Below are 21,783 nucleotides of genomic sequence, written 5' to 3'. Positions count from 1 at the left end.
TCAGCAATTTGTAAGATGCCTAATGAGGAGCCATCAGGGGCGGATGGTCTTCCGGCGCTGTTAGAACACTATCTCGTTATGATTAATGATGCTTTTGCAAATGGAACCCTACCACACTCCCTGTATAAAGCCACTCTAGCGCTGATACCAAAGGTGGGTGAAGACAAGGAACAACCTGACTCCTACTGGCCCTTATCCCTATTAACTGATCTTAGGTTCTTGCAAATCGCCGAAATAGTTATCTCATCAGTAATATACTCCGATTAGTCAGGCTTTATGCCTTCAAAGTCTACAACAATTAATATTAGATTTTTTTTTTCTTTCTAATAAACCTGCAAGCGGAACTGGAGGGGAAGGTTATTCTTTCTTTAGATGCCACTAAGGCTTTTCATTCGGTGGCGTGGGTATGTGTGTGTGTGTGTGTGTGTATGTATGTATATATAGATATAATATGTGTGGATAGATAGAGATAGATAGATAGAGATAGAGAGAGAGATACATAGAGAGAGAGATACATAGAGAGAGAGATACATAGAGAGAGAGAGAGAGATACATAGAGATACATAGAAAGAGAGAGACATAGAGAGAGAGATATAGAGATATATAGAGATAGAGATACATGGAGAGAGAGAGAGATACATAGAGAGGTAGAGAGAGAGAGATAGATAGAGAGATACATAGAGAGATAAAGATAGATAGAGAGATCGAGATAGATAGAGAGATCGAGATAGAGAGAGAGATAGATATAGAGATACATAGAGAGATACATAGAGAGAGAGATACATAGATACATAGAGAGAGATACATAGAGAGAGGGATACACAGAGATACATAGAGAGAGATACATAGAGAGAGATACATAGAGAGAGAGAGATACATAGAGAGAGAGAGATACATAGAGAGAGAGAGCGAGATACATAGAGAGAGAGAGCGAGATACATAGAGAGAGAGATACATAGATACATAGAGAGATACATAGAGAGAGATAGATACATAGAGAGAGGGATATAGAGAGAGATAGAGAGATAAAGAGAGGGACAGAGAGAGAGAGATGCATAGAGAGAGAGATGCATAGAGAGAGAGATGCATAGAGAGAGAGATGCATAGAGAGATGCATAGAGAGAGAGATGCATAGAGAGAGATGCATAGAGAGAGATGCAGAGAGAGAGATGCATAAAGAGAGAGATGCATAAAGAGAGAGATGCATAAAGAGAGAGATGCATAAAGAGAGAGATGCATAGAGAGAGATGCATAGAGAGAGATGCATAGAGAGAGATGCATAGAGAGAGATGCATAGAGAGATGCATAGAGAGATGCATAGAGAGATGCATAGAGAGATGCATAGAGAGAGATGCATAGAGAGAGATGCATAGAGAGAGATGCATAGAGAGAGATGCATAGAGAGAGATGCATAGAGAGAGATGCATAGAGAGAGATGCATAGAGAGAGATGCAGAGAGAGATGCAGAGAGAGATGCAGAGAGAGATGCAGAGAGAGATGCAGAGAGAGATGCAGAGAGAGATGCAGAGAGAGATGCAGAGAGAGATGCAGAGAGAGATGCAGAGAGAGGGGCGCAGAGAGGGGCGCAGAGAGAGGGGCAGAGAGAGGGGCAGAGAGAGGGACAGAGGGACAGAGAGAGGGACAGATGCATAGAGAGAGAGAGAGAGAGATGCATAGAGAGATGCATAGAGAGAGAGAGGGTGCATACTGTTGTTCGAGATGTGCGCAAGTTGCACGTTTGGAAGCCCAGATACTGGATCTAAATGAGCAGCTGGCAACTCTGAGATGCATTAGCAATATGGAAAGGAGTGTGCTGCTCACTGAGCAGCAGCTTGCTGGGTCAGATGTGGGGGAGGATCGTAGTAGGGAGTGGCAGGACGGTGAGGTAGGTAGCTGGGTGACAGCAAGGGGGGTAAAGGGAAAAGTGCTAGGAAGGCTAGTCCTGAACTGACACACCCCAATAGGTTTGCAAACTTGGCAGATGAGGGGGATGTCATTACAGGGGTAGCATTGCTGCAGCAAGGCATGACCTCTGAACGCCAGAGGAGTGTCTGCTCCAGTAAGGGGGGGAATAGGAGTGCAGGGCAGGCAAGACAGGTACTGGTAGTGGGGGACTCAATTATTAGGGGGACAGATAGGGCAATCTGTCACAAAGACAGGGATCGCCGAACAGTGTGTTGTCTTCCTGGCGCTCGAGTTCGGCACATCGCTGATCGGGTTGACAGATTACTGGGAGGGGCTGGGGAGGACCCAGCGGTCATTGTACACATTGGCACAAATGACAAAGTTAAAGGTAGGTGGAAGGTCCTTAAAGATGATTTCAGGGAATTAGGTTGTAAGCTTAAAGCATGGACCTCAAAGGTGGTATTTTCGGAAATACTACCTGTGCCACGAGCCACACCAGAGAGGCAAAGAGAGATCAGGGAGGTTAACAGGTGGCTCAAGAATTGGTGTAGGAAAGAGGGTTTTGGGTTCCTGGAGAATTGGGCCGACTTTTCAGTTGGCTACAGATTCTATGCTAGGGATGGGCTGCATCTTAATGGGGAGGGTGCAGCTCTGCTGGGGCAGAAAATGGCTAGAAGGTTGGAGGAGTGTTTAAACTAGGAATGGGGGGTGAGGGTATTCACTTTATGGAAGGGGAATGTAGTGCAGATAGTGACCAGGGCACAAGTAATGAAATTGGGGGTGGTACGGGGGGAAGGGTTAGGACAGTCAATACAGTAAGCAGGAATATAGGTACAGAGTCATACGTAACGTGCATGTACACTAATGCCCGAAGCCTCACAAATAAGGTGGAGGAATTAGAATTAATATTGTTGGAAGAAAATTATGATACAGTGGGGATATCAGAGACATGGCTGGATGAGAGCTATGACTGGGCTGTTAATTTACAGGGTTATAGCCTATTCAGGAATGACCGTACAAATAAGCGAGGGGGAGGTGTGTGTCTATATGTAAAATCATCCTTAAAACCCATCCTGCGTGACAACATATGTGAGGGTACTGAGAATGTAGAGTCCCTATGGGTGGAGATAAGGGGGGGGAGAATGAATAATAAAATACTGATAGGGGTGTGTTACAAGACGCCGAATATTATGGAAGAGGTAGAGAATCTCCTCATAAAGCAAATTGATAAAGCAGCGAGTCTCGGAGAGGTAATTATTATGGGGGACTTTAACTATCCTGATATAAATTGGGGAACAGAAACTTGCAGTTCCAGCAAAGGAAATAGATTTTTGATAACAATGAAAGATAATTACCTTTCACAAATGGTACAGGACCCCACAAGAGGGGGAGCACTACTAGACCTTGTACTAACCAATAAGCCAGACCGCATATCAAATATACAAGTTGGGGGTTACTTGGGGAATAGTGATCACAAAATAATAAGTTTTCATGTATTCTTTAGTAAGATGTATAGTAGAGGGGCTACAAGGACACTAAACTTCAGGAAAGCAAATTTTAAACGGTTGAGAGATGATCTTAGTGCAATAAACTGGGATGATGTACTAAGTAATAAAAGTACACAAAGCAAATGGGAGACTTTTATGAGCATCCTGAATAGGGCTTGTGCAGAAAATATACCCTATGGGAACAAACATTCTAGAAATAGGAGGAAACCCCTATGGCTAAATAGAGCTGTAAGGGAAGCAATAAAAGAAAAACAGAAAGCCTTAAAAGAATTAAAGAGGGTAGGTAGTGATGAGGCATTATATAATTATAGAAAATTAAATAAAATATGTAAAAAGCAAATTAAGTTAGCTAAGTTTGAGACAGAGAGACTCATTGCGAGAGAAAGTAAAAATAATCCTAAAATATTCTTTAACTACATAAACAGTAAAAATCTGAAAAGCGATAGTGTTGGCCCCCTTAAAAATAGTCTTGGTGAAATGGTGGAAGGGGATGAGGGTAAAGCCAACCTGCTGAATGACTTTTTTTCTACGGTTTTTATACAAGAAAATGCCATGGCAGATGACATGACCAGTGATGCCATAAATTCACCCTTGAATATTACCTGCTTAACCCAGCAGGAAGTACGCCGCCGCCTCGAAATCACTAAGGTTGACAAATCTCCGGGCCCGGATGGCATACACCCCAGAGTACTACAGGAATTGAGTTCTGTGATAGATAGACCATTATTTTTAATCTTCTCAGATTCCTTAATAACAGGGTCGGTACCGCAGGACTGGCGCATAGCAAATGTGGTGCCAATATTCAAAAAGGGGACAAAAACTGAGCCAGGAAATTCTAGGCCGGTAAGTTTAACCTCTACGGTTGGTAAAATCCTTGAGGGTTTCTTGAGAGATGCTATACTGGAGTATCTCAAGAAAAATAACCTTATGACAGAGTATCAACATGGGTTTATGAGGGATCGATCCTGTCAAACTAATTTGATCAGCTTCTATGAAGAGGTAAGTTCAAGCTTGGACCAGGGAAATGCAGTGGATGTTGTGTATATGGACTTTTCAAAAGCTTTTGATACGGTGCCACACAAAAGGTTGGTACATAAAATGAGAATAATGGGGATAGGGGAAAATATGTGTAACTGGGTTAAAAACTGGCTCAGTGATAGGAAACAAAGGGTGGTTATTAATGGTACGTACTCGGACTGGGTCTCAGTTCATAATGGGGTACCACAGGGGTCAGTATTGGGCCCACTTCTTTTCAACATATTTATTAATGACCTTGTTGGGGGCATGCGGAGTAGAATTTCAATATTTGCAGATGATACTAAACTCTGCAGGGTAATCAATACAGAGGAGGATAATTTTATATTACAGGGAGATTTATGTAAATTGGAGGATTGGGCTGAGAAGTGGCAATTGAAGTTTAATGTAGATAAATGTAAGGTCATGAACTTGGGTAGAGGAAATAACATTTATGATTATGTACTTAATTGTAGAACACTGGGTAAAACAGACACAGAAAAAGACTTGAGTGTATGGGTGGATGGTAAACTTCACTTTAGTGGACAGTGTCAGGCAGCTGCTGCCAGGGCTAATAAAATAATGGGATGTATTAAAAGAGGTATAAGTGTTCATGAAAAAAATATACTTCTACCTCTGTACAAGTCACTAGTGCGACCGCACTTAGAATACTGTGTACAATTCTGGTCACCGATATATAAGAAGGACATAGCTGAACTGGAGAAGGTGCAGAGAAGAGCCACCAAGATTATTAGAGGAATGGGTGGGCTGCAATACCAAGACAGATTATTAAACTTGGGGTTATTTAGTCTGGAAAAACGAAGGCTTAGGGGAGATCTAATCACAATGTATAAATATATGAGGGGACAGTACAGAGACCTTTCCAAAGATCTTTTTACACCTAGGCCTGCGACTGGAACACGGGGGCATCCGCTACGTCTTGAGGAAAGGTTTAATCATAATCACAGACGAGGATTCTTTACTGTACGAGCAGTGAGACTATGGAACTCTCTGCCGCATGATGTTGTAATGAGTGATTCACTACTAACATTTAAGCAGGGCCTGGATGCCTTTCTTGAAAAATGTAATATTACCAGTTATGTATATTAGATTTTATGACAGGGTATTGATCCAGGGAACTGGTCTGATTGCCGGATGTGGAGTCAGGAAGGAAATTTTTTCCCCATTGGAACTTGTTTGCCACATTGGGGTTTTTTTGCCTTCCTCTGGATCAACATGTTAGGCTACGGGTTGAACTAGATGGACTTAGAGTCTCCCTTCAACCTTAAAAACTATGATACTATGATACTAGAGATACATAGAGAGAGAAAGAGATAGAGAGAGATGCATAGAGAGAGAGGGACAGAGAGAGATACATAGAGAGAGAGTGAGAGAGAGAGAGATACATAGAGAGAGAGGGAGGGAGAGGGAGAGAGATAGAGATACATAGAGAGGTAGAGATACATAGAGAGAGATAGAGATACATAGAGAGGTAGAGATACATAGAGAGAGAGATAGTGAGATACATAGAGAGAGATACATAGAGAGAGATACATAGAGAGAGATACATAGAGAGAGATACATAGAGAGAGATACATAGAGAGAGATACATAGAGAGAGATACATAGAGATACATAGAGAGAGATACATAGAGAGATACATAGAGAGAGAGAAAGAGATATACATATAGATAGATACATAGAGAGAGAGATAGATACATAGAGAGATAGATACATAGAGAGAGAGATACATAGAGAGAGAGAGATACATAGAGAGAGAGAGATACATAGAGAGAGAGAGATACATAGAGAGAGAGATACATAGAGAGAGGGAGATACATAGAGAGAGAGAGATACATAGAGAGAGAGAGATACATAGAGAGAGAGAGATACATAGAGAGAGAGAGATACATAGAGAGAGAGATACATAGAGAGAGAGATACATAGAGAGAGAGATACATAGAGAGAGAGATACATAGAGAGAGAGATACATAGAGAGAGAGATACATAGAGAGAGAGAGATACATAGAGAGAGAGAGATACATAGAGAGAGAGAGATACATAGAGAGAGAGAGATACATAGAGAGAGAGATACATAGAGAGAGAGAGATACATAGAGAGAGAGAGATACATAGAGAGAGAGAGATACATAGAGAGAGAGAGATACATAGAGAGAGAGAGATACATAGAGAGAGAGAGATACATAGAGAGAGAGATACATAGAGAGAGAGATACATAGAGAGAGAGATACATAGAGAGAGAGATACATAGAGAGAGAGTTACATAGAGAGAGAGTTACATAGAGAGAGAGTTACATAGAGAGAGAGTTACATAGAGAGAGAGTTACATAGAGAGAGAGTTACATAGAGAGAGAGTTACATAGAGAGAGAGTTACATAGAGAGAGAGTTACATAGAGAGAGAGTTACATAGAGAGAGAGTTACATAGAGAGAGAGTTACATAGAGAGAGAGTTACATAGAGAGAGAGTTACATAGAGAGAGAGTTACATAGAGAGAGAGTTACATAGAGAGAGAGTTACATAGAGAGAGAGTTACATAGAGAGAGAGTTACATAGAGAGAGAGTTACATAGAGAGAGAGTTACATAGAGAGAGAGTTACATAGAGAGAGAGTTACATAGAGAGAGAGATACATAGAGAGAGAGATACATAGAGAGAGAGATACATAGAGAGAGAGATACATAGAGAGAGAGATACATAGAGAGAGAGAGAGATATAGAGATATATAGAGATAGAGATAAAGAGAGAGAGAGAGATGCATAGAGAGAGCGGGACAGAGAGATACTTAGAGAGGGAGAGAGAGATACATAGAGAGATAGATACATAGAGAGAGAGAGATATAGAGATACATAGAGAGAGAGATTGAGATAGATACAGAGAGAGAGGGGGAGAGCGAGATATACATAGAGAGAGGGAGAGAGATACATAGAGAGGGAGAGAGATACATAGAGAGGGAGAGAGATACATAGAGAGAGAGAGATACATAGAGAGAGATAGAGATACATAGAGAGGGAGAGAGAGAGATACATAGAGAGAGAGAGAGATACATAGAGAGAGAGAGATACATAGAGAGAGAGATACATAGAGAGAGAGATACATAGAGAGAGAGATACATAGAGAGAGAGTTACATAGAGAGAGAGTTACATAGAGAGAGAGTTACATAGAGAGAGAGTTACATAGAGAGAGAGTTACATAGAGAGAGAGTTACATAGAGAGAGAGTTACATAGAGAGAGAGTTACATAGAGAGAGAGTTACATAGAGAGAGAGTTACATAGAGAGAGAGTTACATAGAGAGAGAGTTACATAGAGAGAGAGTTACATAGAGAGAGAGATACATAGAGAGAGAGATACATAGAGAGAGAGATACATAGAGAGAGAGATATAGAGATATATAGAGATAGAGATAAAGAGAGAGAGAGAGATGCATAGAGAGAGCGGGACAGAGAGATACTTAGAGAGGGAGAGAGAGATACATAGAGAGATAGATACATAGAGAGAGAGAGATATAGAGATACATAGAGAGAGAGATTGAGATAGATACAGAGAGAGAGGGGGAGAGCGAGATATACATAGAGAGAGGGAGAGAGATACATAGAGAGGGAGAGAGATACATAGAGAGGGAGAGAGATACATAGAGAGGGAGAGAGAGAGAGATACATAGAGAGAGAGAGATACATAGAGAGAGAGAGATACATAGAGAGAGAGATACATAGAGAGAGAGAGAGAGATACATAGAGAGAGAGATACATAGAGAGAGAGATACATAGAGAGAGAGTTACATAGAGAGAGAGTTACATAGAGAGAGAGTTACATAGAGAGAGAGTTACATAGAGAGAGAGTTACATAGAGAGAGAGTTACATAGAGAGAGAGTTACATAGAGAGAGAGTTACATAGAGAGAGAGTTACATAGAGAGAGAGTTACATAGAGAGAGAGTTACATAGAGAGAGAGTTACATAGAGAGAGAGATACATAGAGAGAGAGATACATAGAGAGAGAGATACATAGAGAGAGAGAGAGATATAGAGATATATAGAGATAGAGATAAAGAGAGAGAGATGCATAGAGAGAGCGGGACAGAGAGATACTTAGAGAGGGAGAGAGAGATACATAGAGAGATAGATACATAGAGAGAGAGAGATATAGAGATACATAGAGAGAGAGATTGAGATAGATACAGAGAGAGAGGGGGAGAGCGAGATATACATAGAGAGAGGGAGAGAGATACATAGAGAGGGAGAGAGATACATAGAGAGAGAGAGAGATACATAGAGAGAGATAGAGATACATAGAGAGGGAGAGAGAGAGAGATACATAGAGAGATAGAGATACATAGAGAGGGGGAGAGAGATACATAGAGAGAGAGAGATACATAGAGAGAGATAGAGAGAGATAGATAGAGAGAGATACATAGAGAGAGATACATAGAGAGAGATACATAGAGAGAGATACATAGAGAGAGATACATAGAGAGAGATACATAGAGAGAGAGAGAGATACATAGAGAGAGAGAGAGATACATAGAGAGAGAGAGAGATACATAGAGAGAGAGAGATACATAGAGAGAGAGAGATACATAGAGAGAGAGAGATACATAGAGAGAGAGATACATAGAGAGAGAGATACATAGAGAGAGAGATACATAGAGAGAGAGATACATAGAGAGAGAGATACATAGAGAGAGAGAGATACATAGAGAGAGAGAGAGATACATAGAGAGAGAGAGATACATAGAGATAGAGATAGATACATAGAGAGAGAGATAGATACATAGAGAGAGATAGATACATAGAGAGAGAGATAGATACATAGAGATAGAGAGATACATAGAGAGAGATAGAGATACATAGAGAGAGATACATAGAGAGAGAGAGATACATAGAGAGAGATACATAGAGAGAGAGAGATACATAGAGAGAGAGAGAGATAGTGTTGCAGAAGATGGGATTTGGACCAAAATTCATAGCTTGGGTTCAGTTGTTATACAGAGCCCCCACGGCAAGAGTAAGAGCAAATGGTTTGCTGTCTGATAGATTGGAGTTGTCTATGGGGACCAGACAAGGCTGCCCACTGTCTCCTCTAATATTTGTGGTCGCTATTGAGCCACTGGCCACTATAGTGAGAGCCCATCCAGGTCTAGAGGGGTTTCGATACGGAAAAGAAGAAAGAATAATGCAGGTGGCGTATTATTTCTTGGGAATGCTGAAAGTTCCCTACCATGTGTCCAAAATTTAATTGAGGAGTTTGGGGTCTATTCAGGTTTAAAGATTGGAGAAAATCTACAATGATGCCTCTGAGTCCATTATGCTGCTCAAGCCTCCTCCACTTTCTTTAATATTCCAGTGGTTCAGGAATTTAAATACCTGGGCATATATTTCTCCACTAACCCGGGTGACTATATAGTACTAAATTGTGCACACCAATGAGTTGAATGAAGGATAACGTGGAGGCATGGCTGAAGCTCCCATTATCAACTTTGGGTAGCACGAATCTTGTTAAAATGTGCCTCATGCCTAGTATGTTATATATACTACACAACGCCCCGATTTGGATCCCTAAATTCTGGTTCGAACGAATGCATAACATCTTCAGAAACTTGGTTTGGAAAAAGGGGATCCATAGGATTAAACTTAGAAAGTTACAGTTGCCTAAAGACCAGGGAGGGTTAGTGTTACTTCACACTTGGAACTACTTTCTAGCAGCCCAGTTACAATATCTTAGGAACTGGGCAAGGGTAAGGGGGAGCAGGAGATTAGGGAACCAGTAATTAAACATCTACTGGGGATTTCTCCTATCTTGAAGCTTATCTCTTTAAGACCAAAGCAGGTGACCTTCCCACCCTGACACTAAGGGTACCATCACATTAAGCGACGCTCCAGCGATCCCACCAGCAACTTGACCTGGCAGGGATCGCTGGAGCGTGGCTACACGGGTTACTGGTGAGCTGTCAAACAGGCAGATCTCACCAGCGACCAGTCACCAGCCCCCAGCCAGCAGCGACGCGTGGAAGCGATGCTGCGCTTGGTAACTAAGGTAAATATCGGGTAACCAACCCGATATTTACCTTGGTTACCAGCGCACACCGCTTAGCGCTGGCTCCCTGCACTCCTAGCCAGAGTACACATCGGGTTAATTACCCGATGTGTACTCCGGCTACGTGTGCAGTGAGTCTGCACTGACAGCGTGAGAGCGGCGGACGCTGGTAACGAAGGTAAATATCGGGTAACCAAGGAAAGGGCTTCTTGGTTACCCGATATTTACCTTGGTTACCAGCATCCGCAGAAGCAGGCTCCCTGCACATTCAGTTGTTGCTCTCTCGCTGTCCCACACAGTGATGTGTGCTTCACAGCGGGAGAGCAACAACTAAAAAATGGTCCAGGAAATTCAGCAACAACCGGCGACCTCACAGCAGGGTCAGGTTGTTGCTGGATGTCACACACAGCAACATCGCTAGCAAGATCGCTGTTGCGTCACAAAAAACGTGACTCAGCAGCGATGTTGCTAGCGATGTTTATTAGTGAGACGTGGCCTTTACACAATGTATGGCATACTTGTAAAGAGTTACTCGGTATAAAGGAATGTACTTGATGTACTCCTATATGGAATAACTCCAGGTTGGGTGAGCTAAAGTGATTGGAGGGGTTTGGAGAATGGAGGAGGGTGGGCTTGAGATGGGTGGATCTGCTTTTTTCAGATGGACAGTTCTACTCATTTGACCAGCTGAAGCACGACTTTGGCCTGCCGAACTCTGATTTTTATTTCCCAAGTACTTACAATTGAGGCATGCCATAGAAATTCAGGGGCATATGATACTTGTCTGTTTCACACAGTGGGATCTTGGGAAGTGTATTACAGTCTAGTGCTACAAAGGGAATCCTCTCCTTATTGCATAACGTTTTGCTGAGGGGCATCTTGGGGGACCCCAAGGGTAGCACAAAGTTAGGATGGAAGAGGGATGTTGGTCCTATTACCGCAACTGAATGGTAAAGTATTCTAGAGTCCATGAAAGCACTTTCCATTATTACAACCCAGAGAAGGTGGCAATTATTTCTGGTCCACCGGGTCTATAGAACCCTAAAAATGTTGTTTAAAATGAAACTTAGAACTGACGATAAATGTGATAAATGTTCAAGGTGCAGGAGGGCGCTTGCAGATTTGCTTCATATGTTCTGGTTGTGTTTCTATTTACCTGCTCTGGGAAAAGATAGGCAACTTGATAGAGTATTCAATGTCGATATACCCTTGATCCCGAAACTGGGTATCTTGGGAGTAGTAGGAGAGGAGGAAGGCCCTGCTGCTACACAACTCGCAATATCGAAAATTCTGTATCAGACGAGGAAAACTATTGCAAGACACTGGTTGGCCGCTAGCCTACCTGGGATGTCAGAGATAATTGCCAGCCTAAATAATACCATTTTAATGGACAAAAGAATATATTTCAAAAGAGGCGCCATTGCAAAGTTTGGTAAACAATGGGGTGAGTGGATTTGAAGTCCATCTGTGGCTTCTGATGAGCTTGCCAGTGATTTGCTCTTTGTTTGCTTTCATGATCTTGTATATGGTGTGACTTGTATTGCAAATTTTTCACACTGGGGGGGGGGGGGAAAGGGATGGGCTGTTTTTTAGTTATATAAACAATATTGTGTACCTTGATTTATATTGTATCTTGATGATGCCATGATCTGCCATGACTATAATGTGTCTAATAAAATTAGTTTGATTAGAAAAGAATATATAGAGCATGGGTCACAAACATGTGGGCCTGGGACTGCATTCAGTGGCCCATAGGGCACTGTAGCTCCTCAGACCAGTGACCTAATGATCACAGTCACAGAGTGACTGGGGAAGAATGGGGCCTACGAACACCAGCACAGTTAATAGTTGAATTTGCCTCCTCAGATGCACATTCAATTAAAATGTATTGCAAAGCAGAGAACCACTAGCTCCCTGCACGCCAATAGCGATACGAGCCACCAACCTCTCATCACAATAATCCCATCCCCCCCCCTCTCAGCAGCTTGCGGGGTGGATTATTGTGATGTTAAAATAAAAAAAAAATATTACCATTAAAATACTGTTTTTTTTATTTATAGGAAAGTATATATTTTGGTGCTTTTTGGTATCCAGAACGACCCAAGCTCTAAAAATGTGGCAGAACCAACCCATAAAATAAATACCATTAGAAAAGGTAATGCCGAAAGTGTAGCCGACAAAAATTGAATAAGTCTCATGCTGCAAGAATGCAGCTCATCCATCAAATTAAATTTACCTGGCCGCATTTGAGACCACTGATTTAGAAGATAGGTCAGACTGCAAAGTTGTTTATCTACTGTTGTAATATAGGTCTGCAATTTTGCACTACACATAAATTAGGAACATTTTTATTACGTTTATTTTAGTAAAAAATCAGGTGCTAAGATGTGCATAGCCTTTAAATTCGTCAAAAAAAATCAACAAAAATTATTTTACAATAGTATTTGTTGTAATGCCCTTTAATAAAGGATGAGCTATTACTTTAAAAAAAAAAAAAAGTTATCCCCTATGTAGATCTCTGGGGGACTGGTTCCCTTGCGATTTGTAACGCCAGATTTAAATGCAGATTTTTTTTATATTTTTTTTTTTTCCCTGCCAAAGTAGCTATTATGTTTTTTGTGCGGCTGTTATTGGGTGGGAATGGAATCTACAAGAAGCCGTAGTTTCAAATGGTACATATTTTATTTCCACTATGGGTAGGTAACTAAAAGAAAACCTATTCCCAAATAAAAGTTTACAATAGAAACTGGTGAAAATGCTTGATTACCGATGCGGTTTTGTCATCAGTTGTATGGAGCGTTCACCAAAAGATTGATAGTAAAAAAATTTTATATCAAACAGGTTTTAACTTGTTGGATGCTGCACCATTTCATAATGTTCAATCTTATCTGATATTGATGTGCTAGCTATTTATTTATTTTTACAGGGCCTTTTCCATCCAGCCAGAAAAGTAAGAGACGTTTATTGGAAAATTTACAATTCGATATATATTGGATCACAAGATGCTCTCATTGCACATTATCCTCGCATCTACAATGATGAAAAGAACACTTACATTCGTTATGAGCTTGATTACATCTTATAAAACCTGCCACGTTTCCTCTTGTCTTTTTAAAATTTTTGCTTAGTATTACTCATGGTTACCTACTAAAGCTTTATAGCATGTATTTTAGATAAGTCTGTTTTCATGTTAAATAAATTCATAGATGTGGCCAAGAAAGCTGTGATGTCATTAAATACCGTATCTGATTGCGTTTGTTTTTTTTTGTGGTTGACATTCCTAGTGCTAAAACAGGATGTGTATTTAGGCAAATAAACATTTTGTGTAAAACGCAGTCTAATTTGTCAGTATTTTTTCTTCTTCCCCTTTGGAAAATAACCATCGAGAAATGCTCTCATCCCGTGTATTAAAGAGGTTGTCCGATACATATAATGCCCTTCAGAAATATCTATTAATTCAAAACCACTTTTAAAATGTTACAAACCTGAGCTCAGTACTTTGCGCATAACCCACCAAAGAATAAAAAGTGCTTTAAATGGAACGTATCAATTTTTTTATCAATTTTTAATTCTATACAAAAACATAAGAATATAAAAAAAAACTATCCTAAAAAAAATTGTTCACTGATGTATGCCAGTTTGATTTGCTATGGTGTAAGCCTCAAGCGCACGACACAGAAAATATGGCAGACCCAGGTTTGGGAAATTAGATTCGGACATCTACCATAATTTCTTTTGTTGTGGTTGCATCAGCCGTGAACTGTAATTTGCCTGTAGTTCATTACCATAGGGGGAGTGACATGCAATGTTATTGCAACCTAGTGCTTTGCACTGAGCCTCAACTTTTCTCTTTCACTCCGTTAGTGCCCAATGGTGTTTGGAGATCCAGGCACTATAGCAGCCTGGCATTGTACCTGTTGTCGCCGCTGGAAGAACCTGCCACTGCAGCCCCTCTTTCACCACTTATATATGGCAGTGAGAGCTGGTCTTTGGCAGTAATTTCTTCCACCGGTAAGAACAGGTCAGTAGTATAGCATTTCAAGTACAATATCCGGCTGCTCAACTCATTCTCACTGTCATGGCTTTCCTGGTGCCCAGACCTGCTGTCACCACTATAGTGTTTTAGATAGGAGCAGTAAAATCCTCACGGGTCCTATAAAGTAGTATAGTAGTAGTAGTAAAGTAGTATTGGCGCAGTAGCCAATGACTGTCATCTTGTCTACTGTGCTTTCCAAAGGCAGAATTTACACTACAGTTCAAATGTTTGGGCTCACCCAGACAATTGTCTTTTCCATGAAAAATCATACTTGTATTTATCAAATGAGTTGCATAATGGATAGAAAATATAGTGCAGACATTGACTAGGTTAGAAATAATGATTTTTACTTGAAATTATTATCTCCTTCAAACTTTGCTTTCGTCACAGAATGCTCCCTTTGCCGCAATTACAGCTTTGCAGACCTTTGGCATTCTAGCTGTTAATTTGATAAGGTAATCTGGAGATATTTCACCCCATTCTTCCAGAAGCCCCTCCCACAAGTTGGATTGGCTTGATCGGCACTTTATGCGTACCATATGGTCAAGCTGCTCCCACAACAGCTCAACAGGGTTGAGATCTGGTGACTGGGCTGACCACTCCATTACAGATATAATACCAGCTGCCTGCTTCTTCCCTAAATAGTTCATGCATAATTTGGAGGTATGCTTTTGGGTCATTGTCCTGTTGTAGGATGAAATTGGCTCTAATCAAGCGCTGTCCACAGGGTATGGCATGGCGTTGTAAAATGGAGTGATAGCCTTCCTTATTCAAAATCCCTTTTACCTTGTACAAATCTCCCACTTTACCAGCACCAAAGCAACCCCAGACCATCACATTACCTCCACCATGTTTGACAGATGGCGTCAGGCACTCTTCCAGCATCTTTTCAGTTCTGCGTCTCACAAATGTTCTTCTGTGTGATCCAGACACCTCAAACTTCGATTTGTCTGTTCATAATACTTTTTTTCGATCTTCCTCTGTCCAAAGTCTGTGTGTTCTTTTGCCCATATTAATCTTGTCCTTTTATTTGCCAGTCTCCGATATGGATTTCTTTGCCACTCTGCCCTGAAGGTCAGCATCCCAGAGTCGCCTCTTCACTGTAGACGTGGACACTGGCGTTTTGTGGATGATATTTAACGAAGCTGCCAGTTGAGGACCTGTGAGGCGTCTATTTCTCAAACTAGAGACTAATGGACTTGTCTTGTTGCTCAGTTGTGCAGCTGGGCATCCCACTTTTCTTTCTACTCTGGTTAGAGCCTGTTTGTGCTCTCCTCTGAATGGAGTAGTACACACCATTGTAGGAAATCTTCAGTTTCTTGGCAATTTCTCGCATGGAATATCCTTCATTTCTAAGAACAAGAATAGACTGTCAAGTTTCACATGAAAGTTCTCTTTGTTTTTTGAATCAGATCATTTTTATTAAACACAATACAATCCGTACAAAGAGAATACATTGTTTTGCATATATGTCACCATCAAAACTTAATGGCATAATATAGGTCAGCCACACAATTCCTTCTCTGTATAAATTTGTGTCATATTCTTACTTTCATAAACAGAGCAATTAAACAACCTAACTTTGTGAGAAAACAAAATCAGAGTCAAATTAACGTTAACAGTACATCTGTCCAGCAGGAAGATTAATTACCAGTCGCGTTGCTTTGCAACTTATGTCCACTCCCATCCACCCCACTCCTTCCCATCTATTCATCAGACCTGTCCCCTCCAGCCGCTCTTCACATTCTTCAAAGTTTCACATCATCCTACAGAGCTACCAGGTCCTTTTTCCAAGATATTTCCCTTCACTGTAGACATAACAGACAAACCAGCATAGCATCTTGGACCAGGGCAGCAGAGGGAAGGCGTGGTGCCTCCATCCACAGCTGCCATATTTTATAAAATTTACTTGGCACTTTTCTCTTTAAATAGACTCCTCTTTCCAGTCTAAGAATGAGATTCATCTTATTTTTAAGCTCCATTAAGGTTGGGGGTGAGGGATCCAGCCAATGGTATGCCAACAATTTCCTTGTTTGGTAAAGAATACGTGTTATACCCAGGGCCTTTGGAGAATCTGGGTCCACCTCTCCCACAAATTCATCGGGCAGATACGGGGCGAGGGCTGTATTTTAATGTGGTACATCTGTTCTATTAGTTCGAAAGCTTGCTTCAAAAATTCACCTATATGACCACATTCCCACATGACATGCATTAAATGGGCGTCATCCTGTCCACATTTGACACATTGTGCGTTTGGTCTAAGTCCTATTTTGAACATAAGGCCAGGTGTCTTGTACACCCTATGGATGAGAAACAGCTGAGAAAGCCTTTGACATTGAGACTGCCATTTTAGGAATCTGTTCCAATATATCAGACCATTGGTCATCAGTTAAGGGTCCTAAGTCCCGCTCCCATTTATTTTTGTCCATTAACGGGTATCTATCCAAATGGGCAGGCAGTAACTGTCTCTTATATAGTTCTGATATAAGACTTCTAGAGGACTCAGATATGACCAAAGCACTCAACATAAAATTGTCACATTCACAGGGCTAAACCCCCTCTGTCTCTCCAATGCATGTCACAGCTGTAAATATTGGTAGAAGAATACATGTGGGAGGTTAAACCCAGTCTGTAGCTGCTCAAAGCTCTTAAGAACACAATTCAGCAGAATCTGTAATACCAAATATATCCCTCTATTTTCCCACCCTCTAAATCCTTCAAGTTTCTGGATTTCTGGCAGGTCCGGATTCTGCCATATTGGCCAGAACTCTGCATGCCTGTCTACTTTCAGAAGAGATTTGCCTTTGTCCCATACCTTGAAGATCATGGCTAGTGTTGGATGTCGTGCCCTGTTCTCCTGCCTCCATCCCACCTCCAACCGACATACCGGATATTTCCAGTCCGACCCCTCTCTTACCAGATCACCACTAACATCGTATATGCCTTCCTTTCCCCAACCCCTAAAGTGCTGCATCTGGGAAGCAATCTACTTACATAATCACCAGTTATGTCTGTTCTCCTATTTCGTCCTGCACCGCGCCACTGTAAGTTGCGCAGGTGCAGTGACATGCATGTTACCGCAGCTTCCGGTGAGTCCCCGATGTTTCGGGTTCCAGGCCCTCACTACACACACACACACACACATATATATATATGTATATATATACATACACACACTCACACCCACACCAGTGAGCACATATATACACACAGGATAAACACACGTGCCACATGGCAGCTGCGGACAGGCCGGGCTGAATTCCAAAGCTGTGACCTGAGCTCCGGACTCGCCGGGGAATCAGTCTGTGCTTGCGATTCAGTCCTGCAAACCCTGAATTCAGTCCAGGCTGCACCCCGGAGCTCTGGTGAGAGCTCCGGGGTGCAGTGCAGGTAACCGCAGCCAGGCCTGGTATTACTGGAGGTTCCTCTGGTAACTAGTCCGATTCTGCACAAAACGCACATACGTGTATACACATGCACACAACGCACATACGTGTATACACACACGCACAGTGGGGGTGAAGAGTGAGAGAATACACACATATACACAGGGTCGGACTGGGGTGTGATGGGCACACCAGGGAAATTGCCTCTAGGGGCCCGCACTATAGCTACCATAAACATTTTTATTACTTGATCATTTTTGGCTTCTCTCAGTATAACATACGCCTTTTAGCAAACTATACAGTGTGCAAAAGAGACCTGTGCCCTGCAGATATCACAGGATTTCTGGTAGCATCTTATTTATTGTAGTTAATAATAGAATGTTATTTACAATCAGTCGCAGTTTTTCTTACACATGGACATTTCTTGTCCTAGGAAAACCACGGAATCCATCAGCCAAATAATATTCAAAGAGAAGCAAAATGTTAACCAGCATCTTCACATGGAAAAGATTACCAATATTAATCCACTTTTGCCGCCATCTATCCACCCATATAGGGTCTGCCCTAACTGACTTGGGAAATCCTCTATTGAGTCAGTATGTGGAGGTGTGAAGCATTACCCTCCATACACTCTTCCATGTGGAGACTGGTGAATTCTCTTATCTTTCCACCTTAATACATTACAAAATTACCAGGTAATGATCGGCCCCCAGTGTTTGTACTGGATCTGATCATTCTGTGGGGACAGAGGCCTATAGAAGCTTCACTATGCTTTCCAAATTAGTTTTACATGTTGGATAAACCCTTTAAAAGTCCTGTGTATTCTGACAATACTGCTATAGGTAAATCATGTATTTTTTTTTTTTACATATTCAGTATTTATACTGAGGCCCCCTGAAGAGTAATTACATATAGCCTAAGATACTGACACTGGGGGTACAGGATAATGACACTGAGGTACAGGATAATGACACTGGGGTGCAGGGTAATCACACTGACACTGGGGGTACAGGATAATGACACTGGGGGTACAGGATAATGATGCTTGATACTCGGTACAGGATAAGACACTTGGGATACAGGATAATTACTCTGTTCTTTTACTCAGCACCCAGCTTTTCTATGTTCTGATCGCCATCTTGTCCTCAGCACCCAGCTTTCCCATGGTATCAGAGAATGGGAAAGCTGGGGAGCTGAGGACAAGATGGATATCAGAACATAGGAAAGCTGGGTAATGAGAAAAAGAGCCTTTCAGCTCAGCACCCAGCTTTCCCAATCCCATCCCATGCTCTAACTGCTGCTATCCCTCTTTCCCTAATCCCTACTGATATATTGATATATGGTTACTGTGTGGACTTCACCCACGTCACACAGCAGGGACTGGTGCACACACCCTGCATTCCCAAAGCACACACACCCTGCACCCCCAAAGCACACACACTCAGCACCCTCATGCCCTGCATATCTCACACAGCCAGGCTGTACTGCAAATTACACCTCTCTCAAACACACTGAAACCCCATGTCCCACACCCTCTGTGTGGACCCCCCCCATATGCCACTCACCCACCCTCTCCCCCAAGCTCCCCACATCCTCATTACCACATCTTCCTCGGTCTGCTCGGCATCTCCGGCCCGGCTCCTCCCACACTGTCACATGGGCATGAGTCATCGCAGGTCTTAGAACTAGATGCAATTTCTTCTTCTGGGAAGCAGCTTGTGCTCTGCCTCTGCCGCGCTGCTGCTCATAAACTCCGGTGCTCCCCTCCCCACCCCCCCCTTCCCGCCGTGTAGCTACTGGAGCTGTCATAATCTGATGGGTGCCTGCAGTTCACAGTGTCATCAACTGCGGTGGCAGCCCGACTGTCTAAAGAGCCGTGGCCGCAAGTCATTGTAATACACCCGGCCAGGGACAGCTTAGTGTGGAGTCAAGAGCGGGGCCTACTGGCGGTTTCCCCGCTACCCCGACACGCCAGACCGACGCTGTATACACAGACGCCACATACACACAGCGTACAGCCATAGACACACACGCATACACAGATGACACACACACACACAGCATACAGCCATACACACATCACCAGTTTTGTGTGCTCTTCTATTCCGTCATGCACCGCGCCACTGTCAGTTGCGCAGGTGCAGTTCGAACTGCCCCTGTGCAACTGACAGACGTCACCCACAGTGCCACACGCGGCTCCGCCACCCCTGCACATTACATTACACCTGCAGCTCCACCACCCCCGCACATTACATTACACCCGCGGCTCCGCCACCCCCGCACATTACATTACACCCGCGGCTCCGCCACCCCCGCACACTACATTACACCCGCGCTCCGCCACCCGCACATTACATTACACCTGTGCTCCGCCACCCCCGCACATTACATTACACCTGTGCTCCGCCCCCGCACATTACATTACACCCGCTCTCCGCCCCCCCGCACATTACATTACACCCGCTCTCCGCCCCCCATACATTACACCCACACTCCGCCCCCCGCACATTACATTACACCCCCGCTCCGCCACCTGCACATTACATTACACCCGCGGCTCCGCCACCTATGCACATTACATTACACCCGCGCTCCGCCCCCCGCACATTACATTACACCCGCGGCTCCGCCACCTACGCACATTACACCCGCGCTCCGCCCCCGCATATTACAACACACCCGCGGCTCCGCCACCGCCGCACATTACATGACACCCGCACTCCGCCACCTGCACATTACATTACATTAAAAGATCCCCGCCGCTTGCTCCTGGGTGTAGGAGGCAGGATGACCGCCGACTACATGAGGCCTAGGTTTCTGGCAATTCCCATGTCATACCGTGATGAACATTAGATCTCTGCCGCTTGCTCCCCGAACCTGACGACGCTGTCCTAAAATGCCACATGCAAGTGCGGAAATGAAAAAAAGTTCCGCCCCCTGTCTCGCAATGGATAACAGTGCCGGCCACCTTGGAACGCAGAGATCATGTATTATGCGTTCCATGCACCGCTTCCCCAGAATGGATGTACAAGGACCGGAGTATTATGGGGAAAAAAGGGTCTTGAACCATCATGGGGCTCTGACGCCCCAGGTATCGTGTAACCAGAAATGCGGTCCAGTGGAACACAAATGCATTCCACACCATGTTCCCATACCCTGGTGTATATCCGCTCAGAGCGCACGCGTCCCATGAATCATAAACCCGGAACAACAACACAATGGGACACAAATGCATTCCAAAACAACCATTCAACAACAAATGCTACATAAGAGAGTTTGTTAGGAACAAAGCTATCAAAAAAGGAAAGAAGAACAAAATAGATAATTGAAAGCCTAACATTTATAGAAGCAACTTACTGGTTACAAACAACCACCTACCGTCGATTATAAGAAGGCCTTATAGTAAGATAGTGCCACAATACCATGCAGCCAACTTCTTAAGGCACACTCTGGAAATTAGTATAAATATACTGTACAATAGAAAATATAGCCTAAATTACTAGGATTAATAAAGCGCCACAAAGTACGGAATGATGAGACACTTTTCTACAAATGGTACACATATGGACCTAGAGAATCAAACTATAATAATGCAATGGTATAAACAAATATTAGTAATCATGGTAAAAATGACCTCTTAGGCTGAACTTTTAGATAATAACCTCATTCTGTCAGAAATACAGTTGGTGATCAAATGAAGCTGCTGAAGCTTAAAACCTCATTCAGACCTCCTGGAGATATTGTATCAAAGAGGAAATTCCTCCTGGCCTCTCTCTGCAAGATACGTTTACCCCAATCTCCGTTCTGGGGAGGTTTAGGTAATACTTCCAATACCTGGAAAGAGATGGATTTGACATTGCCACTATGAAGGTTAACATGATGA

At 42.7% G+C, this 21,783-nt stretch overlaps 1 protein-coding gene across 1 annotated transcript in view; it reads left to right on the top strand.

Annotated features, from left to right (window-relative positions):
• The window catches only part of SF3B1 (splicing factor 3b subunit 1), a 446,304-nt gene extending 432,491 nt beyond the window's left edge, over window positions 1–13,813 (top strand). The window contains exon 22 of the mRNA XM_075319718.1: window positions 13,405–13,813. Within this exon, the coding sequence (XP_075175833.1) occupies window positions 13,405–13,563 (159 nt within the window). The 3' untranslated portion in view covers window positions 13,564–13,813. The remainder of the gene's footprint in view (window positions 1–13,404) is intronic.
• The last annotated feature ends 7,970 nt before the right edge of the window (window positions 13,814–21,783 follow it).

The sequence above is a fragment of the Anomaloglossus baeobatrachus genome, chromosome 7 (assembly GCF_048569485.1).
Source record: "Anomaloglossus baeobatrachus isolate aAnoBae1 chromosome 7, aAnoBae1.hap1, whole genome shotgun sequence".
NCBI lineage: Eukaryota > Metazoa > Chordata > Amphibia > Anura > Aromobatidae > Anomaloglossus > Anomaloglossus baeobatrachus.
This window is presented reverse-complemented; position numbering and strand designations above follow the sequence as displayed.